This window comes from Sus scrofa, chromosome 13 (assembly GCF_000003025.6).
Source record: "Sus scrofa isolate TJ Tabasco breed Duroc chromosome 13, Sscrofa11.1, whole genome shotgun sequence".
NCBI lineage: Eukaryota > Metazoa > Chordata > Mammalia > Artiodactyla > Suidae > Sus > Sus scrofa.
Window position 1 is genome coordinate 204,868,981 of NC_010455.5, and position 21,640 is coordinate 204,890,620.

The following is a 21,640-nucleotide window of genomic DNA, read 5'->3' on the forward strand; positions in this document are numbered from 1 at the left end:
CCGTGGGGCAGTCGGCGGCCACTAACGCCCTCTGTGCTGGGTCAGGTCTGAGGACCGTGGTTGGTTATTTACAAGAGGCCGAAGGGAAATGAGGACAGAAAGAGAAAGCAATGGGACAGAATGTGAAGGGAAATGAGGACAGAAAGAGAAAGCAGTGGGACAGAATGTGAAGCAGTCAACATTCTTTATTTCTAACGTGTGCTGCCCAAGTGTCCTGTCGGCTCACTGTCTGGACACCTGGCATGTGGCTGAAAGGTGAAAACCTGGAGAGGTCGCCACCGGCCCAGCGGGATTTCACAGGCAGGTGCTCAGCTCTGGGGTGATCTGGGAGGCAGAGGAGGCAGAATATTAACTGTGAGTTGTCCAGGAGGAGCACAGCCCGGTCCTGACTGTCCTCCTTGGTCTAGGCAGGGCTCCGAACACACAGACCCCCAGCCAGAAAGGAAGAGGCTGCCTCAAGAGCTGTCCACTCCCAGGCCAAGCTGGACAACTGCGTCTCAGGGAAGGTGTGCTAACCACACTGTCCCCTCCCAGCCAGCCCCCTCCCCACTCCCCATGCCAGGTCCCTTCTGACATTCAGAACTGCATGATCCTCGGTGTCTTGGGGATTGTACCAGAGGGGATGCTGCGGACGCTGGAGCTAGTGCCCCCTCGTGGCTGATCTGAGTAACTGCTCTGGTACCCGGTGTCCCTGCTGCCAACAGTAGAACCTACTGGGACCAGAAACAGGTGTCAATGTTGCTGAGGTTCTTCTTTGCTGTTGTTACAGTTTCCTGGAGATTCCTAGAGAGGATGGAGGAAGAAAGCTGGTACTATGTGCTCCAGAGAATAGGAATTTCCCCAGGGAGCCAGCCTGCTGGGGACTGACATAGGCACTCACGATCACTGTCCCTTTGTCCAGAAAGGGCAGGTGTCTGGGCTTCCCCCAGGCCTGTCCCGACCAGCATCGACAGGGGAGAAGCACCCTGTCCTTCCTCCCACCTGTCCAGGACTCAGGGAGAGGCAGCCCTGGAGCCGGCTCTGTGTGAGTCCTCCACTCAGAAGGCAGCAGGGCTCAGGTAAGTGGTTGGTTGAACTATCCCGGTCCCCATCCTCCAACCCCACCCTGGAGGGGGCAGCACCAGGGTCAGAACCCGCATCTCCAGATTCTGCTGCCTGCACACAGCAATGGCTTGACCCTCCATCAGCCGGTGCAGAATAGACTAGAATAGCAATGATGCCCGCTCGTGGATTCTCACTCCAGGCAAGCCTGGGGTTCAGTTGACCCCAGAGGATGGGGCTGGGTTTAGAACAGAGCAAGGAGAGGGGCCAGATGGCATTAAATTGACCAACGTTGAAAGCCTTGGTTTTCTGAAACGCCGAGTCTGGCATCTGCAGGTGCTCGATAAATGCTGTGGGAGAAGGAGGGCTTGGGAGATGCCGAGGGTTTGTCCGCGTGACTTTGTGGATGTATGACTGTCTTCTAAGATGCTTTGGAGGACCTACCTTTATGCCTCTCCTTCTTGAGCAAAAAGCAAAGACAAAAGCATCCAGCCAACCCAGAAAATTTCCCACAATCAGTTGTGGTTTGGGAGGAAAGGGATCCAGACTGAGAGGCAAAGTATCCACCAGGCAACCATGAAAGCAATTAAAAGGGGGCACCGACCTTGGCTTTCATGGTTTGGTGGATCCAAATGGATCCGTGGATTTTCAGGGGGTGATGAGGCCAGGTTCTTTTATCACAGCTAAGCGATGGCTCAAACACCAATATTTATGGAGTTAATTCATTTACAATGAGGTAGCTGGTACAGTGGTGAATTTTTACTGTTACCTGGGAAGGAGCATAGATTGCAGCCCTTTTCTTTTCTTTCTTTTTTTTCTTTTTCTTTTTTTTTTTTTTTTTTTTTTTGCCATTTCTTGGGCTGCTCCCGCGGCATATGGAGGTTCCCAGGCTAGGGGTCCAATCGGAGCTGTAGCCGCCGGCCTATGCCAGAGCCACAGCAATGCGGGATCCGAGCCGCATCTGCGACCTACACCACAGCTCACGGCAATGCCGGATCTTTTAACCACTGAGCAAGGCCAGGGATCGAACCCGCAACCTCATGGTTCCTAGTCAGATTCGCTAACCACTGAGCCATGACGGGAACTCTGCAGCCCTTTGCTTAAAACACCAGGCACACTGGCCTAGGCCACATCACCCATCTCCCTTTCTGTGCTCTGGCCATGGGTTTGACACTAATTGGGGGTGTGTGCAGCTCTTTACAAAGCCAGGTTCCAGGGTGAAGCTTTGGTCAGAAGGGAAAGGGGCTCTGAAATCAGAGCCAGGTCAGGGAAACCACAGGAGAGGCAGAAGAAAGAGCTAGGAAGCGACCAAGGACCTGAGTTGAAAGCAGGGATGCCCCACCCACAACAGTTCAGTAAGAAGCAAATCAAGGTTAATTTAGTTTCTACTTTGGAAACTGCAAGAAGCAGCAAAATGATCCACACAGTTCATACTTTTAGTAATACTCGAATTCGTATTTTGGGTGAATTTATATCAAGCAACTTAGGTCTTTTATAAAGATTAAATACGAAAATATCAATATTTCCCTAGTCTCAGCATTCTGGCTGGAACTTTTCAGTGAAACCAGCCTCATCCAAAAGTACAACCAGGAGTTCCCGTCGTGGCGCAGTGGTTAACGAATCTGACTAGGAACCATGAGGTTGCGGGTTCGATCCCTGGCCTTGCTCAGTGGTTAAAAGATCCAGCATTGCCATGAGCTGTGGTGTAGGTTACAGACGCGGCTCGGATCCCACATTGCTGTGGCTCTGGTGTAGGCCGGTGGCTACAGCTCCGATTGGACCCCTAGCCTGGGAACCTCCATGTGCCGCGGGGGCGGCCCAAGAAATGGCAAAAAGACAAAAAAAAAAAAAAAAAAAAAGTACAACCATTCAAGAGGGGATTCCAAAATGGAAAATAGGGAGTTCCCGTTGTGGCTCCTCAGAAACAAATCCAACTAGTATCCATGAAGATGCAGGTTTGACCCTGGCCTCGCTCAGTGGGTTAAGGACTCGCCATTGCTGTGAACTGTGGTGTAGTCACAGACGTGGCTCGGATCTGCATTGCTGTGGCTGTGGGATAGGCCGGCAGCTGCAGTTCCGAATCCACCCCTGGTCTGGGAACCTCCCTATGCCGCAGGTGCAGCCCTAAAACGCAAAACAAACCAGCAAATAACAAAATGAAAAATATAACTGAAAACAATGTCAGCTGCCTGGCCCACGTGGACAGTGTCAGGTGTACAGGCCATCTTCCTTATGCGCAGATCCCTCAGCAGTGGACTCATTTACTCACTGAAATGTACTTGTCACCCCCACGTCAACACGAGCAGCGCTTTGGGGACCAGAGCAAGAGAGGCAAAAAATGTGAGTTGCTAGCTGGTGTTGAACAGAATGACTCTGCCTCCTTGTTTCAGCTCAGCCTATAAACAAGTGTCGTTTTCGGTCTACTTAGTGCCATGATTTCGCATTTTTGTGCTTTTGGCTGGGGATTCTGCTGCAGAATTGGCCCCAAGCACAGTGAGAAAGAGCTGTCTGGAATCCTACATGCGGGAAGGCGGGGACGTGCTCTGAGGAAAAACATGTTTGCTGGATGAGGGTCCTTCAGGAGTGAGGATGGGGCTGCTGGCCGTGAGTTCAGTGTTAGTGAATCAGCAATGCAGCCCAATCAGGTGTCTTTAAACAAACACACCGAACAAGGCGGATCAGTTGACAAAGACCGAAGGCTAGCAGGCACCTGACCCTGTTTGTCCCCTAGGAGCAATGATTCTGTAGTCACTAATTCAGTGTTCATGATGACTCTATACCACATAATTACTACAAAAAATAAACATCAACTGTATTTAAGAATATTAAGAGTGTTGTCAAAGACACCCACCTACACCTTTGGTGGGAAGGTAAATTGGTACAAGCACAATGGAGAACAGTATGGAGGGCCCTTAAACGAACTCCGTATAGAATGATCAACAGCACATATAGAACCATATAGAACTATCAACAGCAACCCCACTCCTGGGCATCTATCTGGAGAAAATTCTAATCTGAAAAGGTACATGTGCCCCAATGTTTATAGCAATACTGTTTATAATAGCCTAGACATGGAAGCAACCCAAGTGTCCATTGACAGAGGAATGGATGAAGATGTGGTACATACACACAATGGAATACTACGCAGCCATAAAAAATAAAATAATGCCATTTGCCGCAACATGGATGGATCTGGAGATGATCATACTAAGTGAAATAAGTCAGACAGAGAAAGACAAATATCTATGATGTCACTTATTTGTGGAATCTAAAAAAATGATACAAATGAACTTATTTACACAACAGAAATAGACTCACAGCTATAGAAAACAAGTTTATGGTTACCAATGGGGAAGGGAGAGGAATCAATTAGGAGCCTGAGATTAATATATATCTATTACTACGTATAAAATAGAGAAACAACAAGGACCTACTCTATAGCACAGGGAACTATACTCAATACCTTGTAATAAACTATAATGGAAAATAATCTGAAAAGAATGTATATATGGATAACTGAATCACTTTGCTTTGGACTTGAAACTAACATAACATTGTCAACTAACTATACTCAATTTTTTCTTATGGCCACACCTGAGGCAGGTAGAAGTTCCCAGACCAGGGGTCAAACCCATGCCGAAGTTGTGACATGCACCAGATCTTAAACCTGCTGTGCTTGGCTGGGGATGGAACCTGTGCCTCCGCAGCAGCAGAGCCGCTGCAATCAGATTCTTAATCCACTGTGCCCCAGCGTGAACTGCTATATTCAGGTTTGTTTTTTTTTTTTAAGAATGCAAATGTAAAAAAATAGGGGGAAAAAAAGGAATATTGTCTAACAAAATGTGTGCTTTACTACTATTTTTAAACCCACTGTGCCAGAGCAGGAACTTCTCTTTACTTGATAGCCACTTTTCCCATAATTTATTTATTTATTTATGTCTTTTTAGGGCGGCACCCATGGCATATGGAGGTTCCCAAGCTAGGGGTCTAATCGGAGCTGTAACAGCAAGCCTACATCACAGCCTCAGCAACATGGGATCCAAGCCGCGTCTGCGACCTACACCACAGCTCACAGCAACAACACTGGATCCTTAACCCACTGAGCGAGGCCAGGGATCGAACCCGCAACCTCATGGCTCCTAGTCGGATTCGTTTCCGCTGGGCCATGATGGGAGCTCCATCCCCACAATTTAAACTCAGCCTGACCTAATGAAGACAATCACCTGTTATGTGATAGGACCTCCTGAATTTGGGAAATTTGAAGACCAAGCATGGATGTTTGTTGGGGCAGGAAGACACTCACCCCACCTCCCTCCCACCCGCGGTCACACTCCAGGGTGCCAGGACATGTGCTGGTTGAAGAGCAGCTCTGCCACCGTGAGCTCACAGGGACACGAGGAGGGCTGTTTAGAGGATGAGATGCTAGACCAAGCTGGGGGGGCTGGCGCTGGGGAGGCTGGCTCTGCGGGGGCTGGCTCTGGGGGCCCGTGGAACGCCGGGCAGAGTTCTAGAATAGAGCCGGGTCTCAGGGTCTGAATCTGGAGACGTGGGAGTCAGAGGCCTTGCCCCTTCAGAAGCTCTCCTCGGGTCACCTCCAACAGGACAGGCTGCGGGAGCGGACCGCTGCACACACCCCCCGCCCCGCCCCCATGCTGCAGTGGCCCCAGCGTCACGGCCCAGCAAGGAAATGCAGACTGGGTCTGCTCGCCACGCAAACCACCAAAGACTCAGTGCACGTTTGGAAAAAAAAAATGTATAATTTATTTGCACAATTTTTCACAACTGAATTTTACAGTTAAAAAAAGATACAAAACAGAGACCAGAACAGACGTCACATAAATTAAAAGGAGCCCTAAAGAAGGGATGCCTTCACCCCGCGACAACGCTTTTTTTAAAATCTGGCTCTGGGAGCAGACACGTCTGTCTGCACGGCCCCTCCCTGGGGATGCTGTGGCCCAAGACGTGCGTGGCACGGATGCATCCTGCCAGGGGATCGTACTGCCTCCATCCAAGCTTAGGTCCCAGCGCAGAACTGCTCGCTTCGTTCTCAGTGTGTCTGCGAGGATCTCTGCGTTGACACGTCACACTCCGCAATTCAGGCCCAACCTTCCCTCTGGGGAACCTCAGGGGCCAGAAGGGGCCACAGGGAGCCCCGAGGCCCCCATCTTCTTTGCCACAGTGCCGTGCTTCAGTGCGTCCCGTAGAGAACATTGAATGAGGAGCCAGTCGCTTTGTAAAAGCAGCTCACGCCGGCCACTGCTCACACGTGGCAAAGGACCACAGTGGTTTCAAAGAACCAAGGGGAGGAACGCCTTAGGGGGCACGGCCCAGATTCCGTGAGCACTGAGGTAGCAACGTGTAGAAATTTTACAGTAGGAAACAGTGTCGTTTAATCAGCATCCCTGATTTCCCCGGGGGACCTCAATTTCCACGTGATTAACAGGTCTTAAAAGGGTCAGCAGCACCAGCCCCCCAGGACCACAGTGTTGGGGGGGGTGTCCCACAGTCTCCCGGGAGGCTGGGGAGAGGGACTGGGAGGAGGCGGGGTGTAAGGCTGGTCTCCGGGGGTGGAGCCCCACCCAACACACAGGGCCCCCAGTCCCAGCAGTGCTCAGGATGGGGGCGGGGGGGGGCACCTGCTCTGAGGGCGCCGTCTACACCCTCACCAGGTTTCCGTGCCCCTTGCAAGTGGCTATGGAGTCATAAGCCGGCAAGAGCTGGTCCCTTTATTTCCAGGCACCAGCCGGGGCTGCGAAGAAGGCACTTAAAAAGAATGATTAAACTCTCTCGGGGGAAGAGAGGTCCCGGGGGGCGCGAGGGTGGCCCCCGCAGTGTCTGCCTGGCTTTCTCTCTTCCATCTCCAGCCGTCCAGCAGCTGAGAAGTCACCAGCCCCCAGGGCGTGCAAGAGTGGCCCCCCGGGAAGGGGTTCCAAAGGGTGACCCCAGTGGGCCAGACCCCACCCCCTGCTCTGCACTGGCCTTGGGTGGCCACCGCCGGCCAGCCTCACTATTCAGATGAGGGGCCGGGAAGGAACGCGCAGCCAGCACAGGACCCTGGAGAGCGCCAAATCAGACGGGTTCACTATTTCATAAACACCAGAGGACCTGGGGATCATTCCTGAAAATAGGTTACGCACGGGGATGACAAATCAGTGCCTTCGTTTTCTCGCGGAGTGGTGCGAAGGGCCAAGGCTCGAGGGATTAGCTGTTTGCCTGTTCAAAAGAGAGAGAGAGACGATGTTACTTTCTTAAAACCAGCAAAGGGGAAAAGGTATTTGCCTCTAGATTGACATGAGGCCCCTGTACACCCAACGAGCAAGCGTCATAGGACAGAGGGGTATTTGTTTCTGCGGCACGAAAGTCAAGGGGTGAGGCTGGCAGTGGGGGGAGAACAGCACATGCAAAGGCCCTGAGGGAGATGCAACCATGCAGCACAGCTGGACACAGGCCTCTCTGGGCAACCACGCGTGACCTCAGCCACTGCAGGACATCACTCGTTTTTGTTTTTTGCTGGTTTTTTTTTTTTTTTTTTTCTTTTTAGGGCCACTCCCATGGCATATGGAGGTTCCCAGGCTAGGGGCTAAGGGTCAAATCAGAGCTGTAGCCACCGGCCTACGCCACAGCCACAGCAACATGGGATCCAAGCAGCATCTGTGACCTACCCCACAGCTCACAGCCACGCTGGATCCTTAACCTGCTGAGCAAGGCCAGGGATCGAACCCACCACCTCATGGTTCCTAGTCGGATTCGTTAACCACTGAGCCACGACGGGAAGTCCAGGACATCAGTGTTTAATGATCCCACTTTCTACCCCGATTTCTCTGCCGCCACCCAGCCTGGCCGTGCTGAGCCACCAGAAGCACCTGCACACACTGTGTGGTTTGCGCTCTCATCCTGGAGGGACGGTCACCCCACGGCCTGGCTAATCTCCCTCTAGGTTCCCGGCTGCCTGCACCCCCCAGCCCTGCCTGCCCCCTCCCAGATTCCTTCCACCACTCAGCCCCCTCGAGACAGTGGGGTTGTTTATTTCCAGCACTGGGCCCTTTGTGGGGTGGGGACTGGCCAGGCCCCAGGGTCACTTGAAGATGGCAGGTCCTACGATTTCACTCGGGGAAGGTGCAGGCCTGGTCTTATTGGGCAATGCCCTCTGGTTTGGCCCCATCTCCTGGCATCTGGGCACCTTTGGTGACTTGGGAGGGAACAAAATAGAGCTTTTTCTTCCACCGCGAACCTAGCCCTAGAAGGAGCCGAAATCTGTGGGTGCTGCCTGTTCCAAGGCCCCTGTGATGGACAGACCTCTGATCCTCACCCAGGATTCAAGCAGAGCCCAAGGACAGGGCACCTGAGCATCTTGGACCAGGGCAAGAGTCGGGGGGATGGCAGGATAGCAGGAACCCCGGGGACCTCTCCCCTCGTCACCACCTCTCCTTGTACCTGAGAACCTCAGTTGCTCCCCCACCCAAGGGGCATCCGATTGCCCAGAACAGGACAGGGCAGAGTCACCGCTGGCTGACCTGCCTCCCTCTGCTCCTTGCCCATCATCAGAAGTTTGGTTTGTTGCCGTGTGGGTGGGTGATCACAGCCAGCTGAGCCAGAACGAAGCCTGGTCCGCAGCACACAAGGAAGCCCATTACAGTTAGTCCGGGACCCTGCAGAGCTGAGCCCCAGAGTTTTCATCCAAATACCAGCGGTGGGGGAGGGGACGCCACATGCCATGGGACCATACCTCCAGGTGTCTGGGCTTTGACACAGAGAATCAGAGACCCCCAAGAAGAGGACGGGAGAGTTACCCTCATTTGTCGATAAATCCAGTCTGTAAATAATGTCACGTTCGCGTACACTCCCGGTCGGTAAGCCTTGGCACAGCCGGACCCCCAGCTGGTGTCCCCAATCAGCCACCAGATGCTGCTCTTCAGAGTGACCAGAGGACCTCCGCTGTCACCCTGGGGGACAAAGAAGTTAGAGAACAGAAACCAAACCCCAAGCCATGTGCCCTCCAAGAGCAGGGAGGTTGGGTGACAGGGCTGGGGGGGGGGTGTCTTCCTGCTTCTCATCTCCAAGAAGGTGACAGTAATATCATCCCCTCAACAGACTCTACTGGCAACGAGTTCTGGTCTGCATCAGCTAAGTTACCAAATAAATGATTGTCTACATTTTAAAAATAATCAAAACACTTATTTCTGCTACAATGACGCTTTGACCAAACAAACCCTTTCGGGGGATGCAGCGGTGGGCGGAGTGGGAGGTACAAGGCGCTGCCGCCCCTCCGATGGCCCTAACGTCCCATGGGTCCCAGGCGGGGGAGGGGCTCTCCTCCAGGGCTCCCAAGGCCCCAAGGCCGAACACAAGCTGGCCGCTACCTGGCAGGAGTCGACGGATCCCTGCAGGTACCCTGCGCAGATCATGGCGGGCGTGATCAGGTTGTTGTACACTTGCTTGCTGTTGCAGCTCCAGGGCTCGATGAGGCGCACCATAGCGGCGTTCAGCACCTCCGAGGTTTTCCCTGCGGCAGAGGAGGGCATGGGCTCTCACAGCAAGCCTGGAGCCGCTCCGGGGCCCTTGCAAGGCGGCCACGCCCCTCCTGGCCACGTGCACAGTCGGCCCCGCCCCTCTCCTGCCCCCACTCCCACGCCGTTTCCTGGGTAACCGTTTCCTGGGTAACTGTTTCCTGGGTAACCGAGAGGTCTTCCAGCTGCTGGAGCCTGTACTGCGCGCTGCTGTAGACTGCGCTTGGGGGCGAAGGCTGCCCTTCCTCCGGCTGTAGACTTACATCTATGACTTAGCATCGCCCTCTCTCTAGGCGCCCAGCCACTTGGTTCCCTAAGATTAAGTTTCCTCCTTCATCACTCCCTCTTCCCTGGACCACGCGGAGCCCGCCCCCCCATCCCCCTGTTATCACCTCTTACAAACAGCCCTTCTTAGACCCCACACCATCCTGACCACCACACCCTCGGCTCCCTGCCCGTAGAAGCTTTCCAGACACTCGCTGGGACTTGCTGTCTTAACCCCAGGTTCCACTTGCTACTTGGGTGTCTTCTAGACTCCGCGGGCTTAACATGCTAAACCAGATTCTCTCCTGAAACGTGCTCCTCCCCAAAGCCACACCACCCAGTCCCCCCGGACTCAGGAAAGGGCATCACCACTGGAGGTGGGGCTCAGATCATCAGTTAGAAGCCTTCCTCCCATGACCCCTCACCCTCTCCCTGGGGACACTCCACCCATCAGCAGATCAGGTGGCTCTGTCCCAAATGGGCCTCTGCACCCACCTCTCTGGTCTGAGCCACCTTCCGGCCTCGGAGGACACGGCACAGGCCCCGCTGCACAGGCAGACACTGTCTGCCCTCGCCCCCACCCTTTTCCTGAGTCCCTACGCAGCTGTGGGATCTTGTCACTGCCCTGCTTAAAACTTCCTGATGGCTCCTGTCTCACTCGGATTAGAAGCCAGCGTCCTCATCATAGCCTATGTACGAGGTCCTACTCAACCTGGTCCCAGCCTGTCCCCTTGCCCCAGCTCATCATGCCCCAGCTGCCCTGGGCCTAAGTTCCTAAGACCCTGTTCCTAAGACCCTCTTTCATGCAGATCTCAGCTCAAGTGTCACCTCTTCCGAGGAGCCTTCCCTGACCACCCCTCCACTGTTTGAAAGCACCTGGTTCAGTGTTCTGTTTCCTGTCTGAACACACCCCTGCCCCCAGACGTCCTGCGGGCAGATTTTTGTCCTCTTTTGTCCACTGCTGCATTTCCAGCCTGAAGTGGATGCTCACATTGGGGCTGATTTTCCCCTTCATCTTGGCAACAGGGAAACCTTGCCGAGAACTGAAAGACTCAACCTCAGGAGCCCATGCCAGGATACCCAGCACCACCGCCATTCCCTCCAAGTCAGCCCACCCTTGTGCCATTCTCCTTGCTTTAAAGGATTCTTTGTGTACGTGCCCCAGACCCTTTTGGAAGGATGTAACAAATATATAAAATGTACTGCTAAGCACTGCCCACGCTCCATGAAAATGAAACAGCCAGGATCCCTTCATTTGAAAAACGTTACTGGAAGGGATCGGGAGCTTGGGCTTATCAGACACAACCTAGAATAGATTTACAAGGAGATCCTGCTGAATAGCATTGAGAACTATGTCTAGATACTCATGTCGCAACAGAAGAAAGGGTGGGGGAAAAAACTGTAACTGCAATGTATACATCTAAGGATAACCTGACCCCCTTGCTGTACAGTGGGAAAACAAAAAAAAAAAAAAGAAAAACGTTACTGGAGATGAAAGCAAATTAGAACTGAAGGAAGCGGGACCAGCCTGCGACAGAACAGCCTAGTGCTCCATCTCTGTGGGGTCAAGGCAGAAGGACAAAGGCATTGGCAGCCTGCCGTCGGCCACTGCTGGTCACTCAAGCCCATCCTCACCAAGTCCATTATTGCTCAGCCATCAAAGGCAGCCCGACTTCCTGTTCGGCCCATTACCACGCGGTGTGCAAACACAGGGGGCCGTGTGCCTCTCACGTTTCTGTGGCCTTCACACTCCAAAAAGCAGTTTCTGGAGTTCCCGTCATGGTGCAGTGGTTAACAAACCCAACTAGGAACCATGAGGTTGTGTGTTTGATCCCTGGCCTCGCTCAGTGGGTTAAGGATCTGGCATTACTGTGAGCTGTGGTGTAGGTTGTAGACGTGGCTACAGCTCCGATTAGACCCCTAGCCTGGGAACCTCCATATGCTGCGGGTGAAGCCCCCCCAAAAAAGTGCCCCCCCCAAAAGAAGCAGTGTCACACATTGTTCCATTTGATCTTAGTAAGAGCACCGGGTTAGGTAGGGCAGGTGGGATTTTCCCATCTAGCACATGGAGAAACTGAGGCAAACAGATTAGGCGAATTGCCCAAAGGTATCCGACCATTTAGCTGTAGAACTAGGATGACAACCTAGACCTCTCACTCCCGAGCCCCTGCTCGGCTTCGTGGGACCTGCACATCTGGGTGCCGGGAGCCTCACCTTTCTCGTAGGTGGCCCCCCACCCGGAAATCCAGCAGGACTGTGTCGGCTCCAGCATCATGCCTGGGTTGGGCAGACACACCGGCTTCACTTTGTCTGTTTCAAGAAGGGAAAGCATGGTGAGCGGGTCTGGTCCACCCGAGGCCGCAGGGACCGTCTCCCTCGGGCCCTTCCCCTGGGCAAGCGCTGGGCCTGGGACCACCATCCTCCTGCCCCAGGAGGTGCCCAGATTCCAACCTATCCTAGCGCCCTCTTCCTGAAACCTGCCAGGCCCCTCCTTCTAGCAAACTCCCTCTGGAAGTTTGGGGTTTGGAGGCTTAAAGGCCAACGGTCCAGAGATGCGAATAGTTGACACGGCAGGGCAGCATCAGCAGCAGAATCAATTGATAAGCATGAAGGTAAATGAGCAGCATGTTAGAATTAAACTCGCAACAGGTGCAGCCAGCCCCCAGTCAGGCTCACCGACCAGACGCTGATTCTGCAATGACTTTCCTAGCAGGTTATGTGTGCTAAGTTGTCACTCTGGGGGGTGAAGGAAAACCACGGTGGTGACCGTGTCCCTCAGTGGCCCCAGGGTTTCGGGAGTGACTCAGCCTCCGCTGAGTCCTCTTTGATCAGCCACCCCCTCCCCCAGCTCGTCACGCTGTAACTCAGTGCATGTTCCCTCTTTCCAGGCGTCCCAGCACGTTTTCGTTCCCATCAACCTCTCCTTAAGATGTGGTCCAAGCGGCTCGCACACCCTGGGCCTCAGGGACACAGGTGCATACCGTTGAAGGTCATTGGCGTCTGCAGCTTCATCAGAGCAATGTCGTTGTTTTTGGTCTTGGGGTCATAGTTCGGGTGGGAAATCACTTTGGCCACTCGGTATCCGCTGCCGTAAAACATGAACGATTGTCTCAAAATTCCTGCAAAGGCGTCCAGATCTTGGGATTGTTCAGAGGTCTGGAAGACAGAAACCAGCACCACTCAGCATCTCGGAACCACAGACCAGAAGCCCTCCGTCACGGGTCTTTGAAAGTCATCAGCCAGAGCCACGGGTCCCCGAGGTGACACGACTTGCCAAAAGCCCCGCCAGGTGGCCTTGGAGTCTTCTCTCCCCCGACCTCTCGCAGCTTCCTCTGCCCACCCCCCACCCGAACCTCATCAATGGATCCTGCTCCCCCTGTGTGTTGGCCCCAGACCACAAACCCTCGCAATTCCTAGAACACTTACTCTTGAGCCTAAAGGCCTCCCTGAGGTTTGAAACCCCATTTCTGGCAGGCCTGGAGCTTAGCTTTATATGCTAGAGCATTTCCTGGCACACAGTAGGTGCTTAATAAATGCATAGTGATGAACAGACTCTGAGTCTAAAAGCCACCCGGGCATAACCTTTTCTAGATGTCTCCTGTCTAAGAGAATCCAAAATACCAGAGCCCTTGGAATCTGGTGGATGGAAGGCAGGGGACACTCTTGGCTAATAAACACCTCTTCCTCATCCATCACAGCAGCCTTGGGAGGAGCGGCACACCTGTCCTCCAGGTGCAGGTGGTAACGTCAGCCACCTAGAGTGAACTGTCTGAGGCCACTCAGCCCGAGAACAGCTGGGCCAGGAGCCACGCCAGGCCCACCCTACTCTAAACAAGAAAAATAGCTTTGATGAGTGAGGTTTTCTGCAAAATAAGCATGGGACCCAAAAACTTCATGTTTAAGAAAAAAGGAGGGGGGGCAGTATTTTTTACAAACGCTAACGCTGTAAATGATGGCTACCCTTGCGTCTCCCCCGCCATCTGTACAGACAACCCTGTGGCCCAGGCTGTTTCATGGAGCACAGAGAACCTTCCAGCAGGGCAGCATCAGGTTTGAGCGTCTCTGAGTGCACCCAGGGGAGACCAGGCCTCCGGAGAGGGCAGGGGCCGGGAAGGGTAGGATGGAGCTGAGTAAGCCTCGGGCCAGAAGGAGTTCTGATCGCAGGATCACGCAGCCCAACCCCGCATCCCTGCGCTGAAGGGACGGGCTTGGCCACTGGCTTCATAAGTCAACTGACCCTCCCAGCAACGCCACGACGCAAGCGCCTTAGAGTCCCCACTTGTCCACAAGGAAGCTGGAGCGTGAACAACGCAAAGGCTTCGCTCAAGGTCACTTGGCAGAGAGCCACCATGAGCCCAGGCCCCGCCCCCGCCCCCCGCGGGCCCCGCCCCCGCCAGCGGGCCCCGCCCCTCGGGACTTACTCCTCCACGCAGTGGGCGGCCGTCACAATCCAGTCGGGGGTGATGATGGAGCCTCCGCAGATGTGGATGCCCTGGACGTGCAGGCTGACCTGCCAGGGCCAGTCGCCCAGCGCTGCGCTGGACCCGCCCACGATCCGGCTCTGGCGGTTGCTCATCTTCCCGGAGACTCCGCACTCTAAAGGCGACAAGCCCAGCGCAGCCAGTGAACGGAAGCAGGGCTGCCCGGCCACCGTGGTGCCACCAAACACAGATGGCTCCCATCCCCCAGAGTCCTGCCTGGCCAGAGGGGGACTACTGCCACCTCTCGTTCCTGTTTGTTTCAGGTCTGACTTTGAGGAAATGTGTCCTGGTCTCTTTGGGTTGGGGACAGGGGGAGGACACTCCTCCAGTACCACCCTCCCCTCCCCTCCAAGCACCACTTCTGCGGGCACTGAATGCCACCTGCTACTTGGCACTTGTGTGATTCCATCAGCATCTCCTGAATTCCCAGGGGTGGGGGCGTGGGGGCTGGATGGCAAAGGCCGGGTTCTCCTTGAACGCTCAGAGGCCCCAGGATTCCTGAACAAAGCCAGGGACACTTTCCTTGTCTATGCTGCTCTCAGGCTAGCAGGAGGCGGATGGTGTGGGCAGGAGGCGGGGTGGGCACCATGCCTTCTTGGTACCCAAGGAAGCCTGAACCAGCCTGGGTAGGAAGTTACTGTTGGGACCACTGGGCATGAGTCTACTTGGGTTGCCTGCTAGCTTCACCCACTCGAACTGAAAAGCCGAACTTCAGGCCCTAGATCTGTACGGGAGCAGGACGGGACTGTCCCAGAGAAAGGATCCCAGTGTCCCCCATACTGATACAAGATTCAAAACTCTAAGTCATCCAAATACAGGCAGGGAGACCCCCACGGGCCTCCGGCTCCACCTCGGACGCCACGGAGCAGCCCTGTCAATTTCCTGAGCTTGCCCATCCTCGTGGGACAGCTGCTTCTAGAACCTGGGCTATAGGCGTCTCGAGTGCATCAGGGCTCAGCAAAGGAGCCACTTGGGCAGAGCGCTGGGCACGGGCCCACCTGTACCCCTCCTTCTCTCTCCATGGCCCCCAGAGACAGACAGGGATGTGTTCCTATAAATACCCCATGTTTCCTACTTAGAAGGAAAACCAAGAGTCACTTACCTATACAGCGTAAAGAAACCACCGTATTCGAAGTACAGACGTCACTACGGAAGAAGAGGAGAAATTCTAGTCACTACAATAAATGGATTCTCAAAGATACCTGGGAATGCATATTTTCTGGTCTCACTCCCTGCCTCCCCAGACACAGAAGGGTCTGCAGTTGGGAGTTCCGGGGTGGCTCAGCAGGTTAAGAACCTGACATAATCTCCACGAGGGTGTGGGTACCATCCTTGGCCTGGCTCAGTGGGTTAAGGATCCAGTGTTGCCGTGAGCTGTGGTGTTGGGTGTAGACTCGGCTTGGATCTGGCATGGCTGTGGCTGCGGCTGTGGCCGGCAGCTGTAGCTCCGATTAGACCCCTAGCCTGGGAACCTCTATATGCCATGGGTGTGGCCCTTAAAAAGCAATAAATAAAGAAAGAAAAATAAAAGGAAAGTAAATCTATATACGTGGGGGACAGCAGTAAAGAGCAGACACTCAGTCAAAGTGCAGGGTTCAAATCAAGCGGTGTGACCTTAGGCAAGCTACTTCACCTCTCTGTGCCTCAAACTCCCCATCTGTAGAATGGGCTAAGAATAGTACCAGAGCGATTGTGAAGGTCGGTACATATCATCTTGGCTCTGATGTTTTTTCCTGGAATTTAAAATCACCCTTTAATTTTGTAAGTAAGATATCTGTAAACTGCTTGCTTCCCATCACTGCTCTACATATATTGCACAGGAAACTATACAATTATTCCTCTGCCTGGGAGCAGAAGAGAAGTGAGTCTTTGGGGAGGTAGACATTCCAGGTTACAGATGAAAGAGAAATAACCAATGCATTCTGTTGCAGAGTGAATTTTCCCCTAATACGCTGAGAAGAGAAGCAGCCCTGACACCCAGAAGCTTGCGGCTGGCTGGCCGTGTGTTCTGTCCAACAGAAACAGCTCACGGAGCAGCAACATCATGGCTACGTGATGAAGCAGAACACAGGCAAGCTCACGGTGCCAGCCCCTCTGAACACAGACGGCGGACCTGGTCCAAACCAGGCAGTGCCCAACAGCCCCCTCTGCTGGCTGACACAATTCTTTGCCAATCCCAGCTGTATATAGCCTGGCTTCAAGTGACCCACCTTCTAAAAAACAAACAAAAGTCAACGTGCCAACTACAGAATCATCCTCGCTTCCAGATGGGTCCAATCTAGGGCAAAGCCCTGATTCCTGGAACCTTCCCCAAAGCGATGCAACAGAAGCCCACAAGTCCCGTAATAAGTCCCTTCTAACACCGTCCCATGGTGACGGCCGTGGTTCCAGGACAAGGGATCCTGGTGGCCTCTGGTTGAGGGGCGCCAGATGCCAAGAGAAGACACGTTTCCATGAGGCAGCGTCTAAGGATGATAAGGTCATTCTCGTCTGCATGGATGGATGCTGTGTGGCCACCAGCACGGAGGCACGAGGGAGCCCCTCGCCACTGACAAACCCCGCGGGAGTCCGAGGCTCAGTAATCAAAGAGCAACTTTTTTTGTTTGTTTATTAGGGCCGCACCTGTCGCGTATGGAGGGTCCCAGGCTTGGGGTCGAATCAGAGCTGCAGCTGCTAGTCTATATCACAGCCACAGCAACGCCAGATCTGAGCCTTGTCTGTGACCCACACCACAGCTCATGGCAACGCCGGATCCTTAACCCACTGATTGAGGCCAGGGATGCCAGGAATCGAACAAGCGTCCTCATGGATACTAGTCAGATGTGTTACCTGTGGTCACAACGGGAACTCCCTCAAAGAGCAACTTCTTCTCTTTTTCTTTTCTTTCTTTTTCTTTTTTTCTTGCTTTTTAGGGCCATACCCACGGCATATGGAGGTTCCCAGCTAGGGGTTGAATCAGAGCTACAGCCACCAGCCTACACCACAGCCACAGCAACGGAGGATCTGAGCTGCGTCTGCGACCTACACGACAGCTCACGGCAACACTGGATCTTTAACCACTGAGCGAGGCCAGGGATCAAACCCCTAACCTCATGGATCCAAGTTGGGTTCACTAACTGATGAGCCATGAAGGGAACTCCCCAAAGAGCAACTTCTGAAAACAAAGAGGAAAGAAGCACTCCTACCCCCTGGCACACATAGGGGACGCCTTGAGACAGGGGGACTTTCTCTCCCTTCCTCTGAACCTGCAGCGCCTTGTGTGGGTTCCCACGGCTCTGAGGGGTGGCAGCCTCCCCCCAACCCCATGCCCTGATGCCATGTAACCCAGAGAGACAAGGAGACACTCAGCATTTACAAAGAGCCCAGACAGCTGTGTTTAGCTTCTGGGGCGGGCAAACCACAGCCCCCTGTTTTGATGGGTGCACCTGGCCGGGCACACCCTTCCTTCTGGGCTCACCCTGGCACGTTCCTGGGGATGGCAGGGCACTAGGCAGCCCCTCGACACCTCAGCCTGGGCCACCAGGAATGCAAACCTGCTTCCAGCCTCCCACACACAGGGAAGGCGGGGAATATGACCTGTCCCCCCAGATGCAGCACCTGGCACCTGGCCTGCTGGGAGGTGACGACCTGGTTGGCCACCTGGAAGCAAGGGAGGCTTCAACACAAAGGGTGCTGTGTATCTTTTATATTAAAGAACATTCGGAGGATAGTCATGGTGCCAGGAAGACCGCAAACATTTTAAACGAAGGCAACACAAAATGAGTGGCTTAAGCCCAGCCCTTTCCCCCACACTCCTAGCCAGACAGACCATCAACCATGGGGCCAGCCTGGCTCCCTTTCCACCCATCAGTCACGTGATGACACGCCCAGCACTACAAGCTGTCCCCAGGTACAGGCAAGGCTCCAGGTTCCCCCAACACAGCATCCTGACATAGGGCTGGGGGCTGGGGGGGCTGGGGGACCAACTGCCCCTGCTGCCTGGGGCTAAGGGGACTCCTGGGAAGCAGGATTCCCAGCATGAAACCCGCAGAGTCCTGGGCAAAGCAGCATGGGTAGGTCACTCCATTTGGGGCCCTGAGACATATTTTTTGATTCCGAGACACACCCCCCGACAACTCAGTAAAGTTCATCTCTGATATCTGGAGAGGGAAGATAATCAGGAAAGAAGAATCTTAATTTTTCGATGTCACCCAATAGCATGGAGGGCAGAGGGCACAATCTAAACAGCCAATACGCCTTAGCCACTTCCCAAGAATGACCCCAGAGCTGCTCAGAGCAACGGGTCCCACTTGGGTCCAATCCACTCCCTGTGAGAAACTCAGCCAAACCCACAACTGCAGCAGAGAGGACAAACCCTGGACACGGATTCCTACCCACTCTCAGCATAAAACTTCTGAAAAGGAAAAAAGAACTCCCCAAATGAGGAGTTCCCTGGCGGTGCAGTGGATTAAGGATCCAGCATTGTCACTGTATGGCCGGGGTTGCTGCAGTGGTGTGGGTTCGATCCCTGGTGCGAGTTTGCATGCCCCGTGGCCAAAAAGAAAAGAAATCCCCCAATTAAGTACCTGTGGTACAGCTTTTTATAGAGATCCATATTGTTGGCACTTTTGTTCAGCTTCATAAAGCTCGTGGCCCCGCTGTCATCGGCGATTCCTTGGCTAGAAAAAAAGCTATTCCTAAAAAGAGACAGAAAATCTCATTTAAAATAATGGTTTTGTTGTGAGCAGTCATAGTTCCCACGCTACAGCTGCATCGTGATATTCTCTGTTTGACGTTTGGGTTGAGAGGAATACTTTAGTGCTTGGAAAACAAAAACGTAAGAGCGAATCAAGTGATATCACACACTGTGTGATAACCAACTTTGTATCCAGCAACCTTGAGGTCTCAGGGAAAAGTCCTCCATCAGCCGTGTGTGTGTGTGTGTGTGTGTGTGTGTGTGTGTGTGTGTGTGTGTTTTTCTTTTGAGGGCCACACCCAAGGCACGTGGAAGTTCCCAGGCTAGGGGTTGAATTGGAGTTGCAGCTGCCAGCCTCCGCCCCAGCCCCAGCAACGCCAGATCCGAGCCACATCTGCCACCTAAGCTACAGCTTGCGGCAACACCGGATCCCTAACCCACTGAGCGGGGCAAGGGATTGAACCCACATCCTCACAGGAATGAAGTCAGGTTCTTAACCCATTGAGCCACAGTGGGAACTCCACCACCAGCCAGGTTTCTAATCTAAACTGGATGAGGGAGTTCCCGTTGTGGTGCAGTGGTTAACGAATCCGACTAGGAACCATGAGGTTGCAGGTTCGATCCCTGGCCTCGCTCAGTGGGTTAAGGATCCAGTGTTGTTGCCGTGAGCAGTGGTATAGGTCGCAGACGCGGATCGGATCCCGCGTTGCTGTGGCTCTGGCATAGTCTGGCAGCTACAGCTTCGATTCGACCCCTAGCCTGGGAGCCTCCATATGCTGCAGGAGCGGCCCGAGAAATGACAAAAAAATAAAAATAAAAAAATAAAATAAACTGGATTAGGACAAAGGAGTAAGAGTAAAAGGTTGTGTGAGATGTAATTTAACCGAATTACAGATATTAAAGTGCTCCCAGTTATAAAATACAGATCTTGAAATGTGACAGGGGCCTCACTGTCACTTATTGTTAAATATACCACAACTGGGGACACGGCATTTTGACGGATTTCTTATCAAGCGGCAGTTCTCTTTGAAGACTGGCACACAGAGAACACGCTAGGACTGCGCAGAGGTCACACGGGACGCCCCAAGGAAGAGACGGTGGCACTGAAATCACAGGTCCTCCCCTGGGAGCCCCCGGCTGGGATCCCGGGGCGAGGGCGCCCCCCGCGCACCTGCTCTGGTGGCTGCAGGAGGCGTGAATTCTCCTCCGGCGGGATCTGATGATCTCTGCTGTTGGAAACCTCAGGGCCTCCTGCGAGCTTGCCGTCAAGTGCAGGCAGACCCCTCCTCTCTGACCCCCCCAGCCCCCACCACAGGCCCCCAGCCCCCAGCAAGGACGTGGGCGGAGTCGGGGCCTCCACCTTGCCCTGGAGGCTCTTCAGGACCTGGGCCGGCACCCCGGACCCTGGTGACCACAGCCCTGGACAGCCCTGGGCAACCAGGAGCAGAGGGAGGGCCAGGAGGAGGGCTGGAGAGGAGGGTACCAGGGAGGGGGTTGGGGGTGCCCCTGTTTCCTTGCTGGTTTCCTGCAGCAGCTTTGGGGGAGGGACTCGTGTCCCTGTGCCGGCCCTTCCAGGGACCAGGAAAGAAGCCCTGAGCTTACATTTCTATCTGCCACCATTGTCACGGGGCCGCGGGCCCCGACTCACCGGTAGCCCATGTCCTGGCACGCCGCCCTCCCGTAGTTCTCAGTCCAGTCGTCCTGGCACACTGGGTACCAGGACTTCCTCTGAGCCGAGTACACCTGAAGAATGAAGTTGGGTCCGTACAGGCGAACTGCAGGGAGGGAGATTCTGGTGAGTTCCAGGCCACTGTCAGTCCTGTCTGCCCCGTGAGCCCCACCCTCCTGGACACGGCCAGGCTCCCTCCGCCCGCCCACACTCACATACACACACGACGGATGCCAAGAATCTAGGCTTTCCCACAAAAAGTGCCCTTCACCCAAAAGGACCGAAAATAAGTATTCAGACAGAATCGAGCATTACACACAAATGTTCGTGGGAGCACGCGGCACAAGAGCCAGAAGGTGGGAACCCCCAGACCTCCTCCAACAGGTGAAGGCACAAAACACGGCCCACCCGCACCATTACTCGTCCACGCTACAGCACCGTGGACACGCGTGGCATCCTGCTGAGTGAAAGAAGCCAGCCACAAAGGCCCACACTCTGAATGACCCCATTGCTAGGAAACGTCTGGAAGAGGAAATCTACAAACCAAAAGTAGACCAGTGGTTGCTTAGGGCCTGGGAGAGGGAGGAGGGGCTGGGCCGAGAGCTGGCTCCTCAGGAGATGAAGGAGATGGGCCCCAAGTGACTGCGGTGACAGTGACGCTGTCTGTGGGGGCAGGTAAAAGACCACTGGCTCTGGATCTGCCCTTTCAAAGGACGGCTTTCGTGGTATGTGAATTATATACATATTCTAGAGCCATTTCTTCAAACATCAGATAGGTGTTCCCGTCGTGGCGCCAAGGAAACAAATCTGAGCAGTATCCATGAGAACACAGGTTCGATCCCTGGCCTTGCTCAGCGGGTTGAGGGTCTGGCATCACAGACACGGCTCGGATCTGGCATTGCTGTGGCTGTGGCGTAGGCCAGCGGCTACATCTCTGATTTGACCCCTAGCCTGGGAACTTCCATATGCCGCAGGTGCAGTCCTAAAAAGACAAAAAAAAAAA

The 21,640-nt window shown here is 54.0% G+C and overlaps 1 protein-coding gene across 1 annotated transcript in view; it reads right to left on the reverse strand.

Moving 5' to 3' along the window:
* TMPRSS2 (transmembrane protease, serine 2) overlaps positions 5,779 to 21,640 on the reverse strand; it is a 30,653-nt gene continuing 14,791 nt past the window's right edge. The window contains 10 exon segments of the mRNA XM_021071009.1: positions 5,779 to 7,254; positions 8,832 to 8,984; positions 9,402 to 9,544; positions 12,027 to 12,122; positions 12,794 to 12,940; positions 12,943 to 12,968; positions 14,234 to 14,408; positions 15,396 to 15,439; positions 18,859 to 18,969; positions 20,617 to 20,743. Coding sequence (XP_020926668.1) covers positions 7,243 to 7,254; positions 8,832 to 8,984; positions 9,402 to 9,544; positions 12,027 to 12,122; positions 12,794 to 12,940; positions 12,943 to 12,968; positions 14,234 to 14,408; positions 15,396 to 15,439; positions 18,859 to 18,969; positions 20,617 to 20,743 — 1,034 coding nt within the window. The 3' untranslated portion in view covers positions 5,779 to 7,242.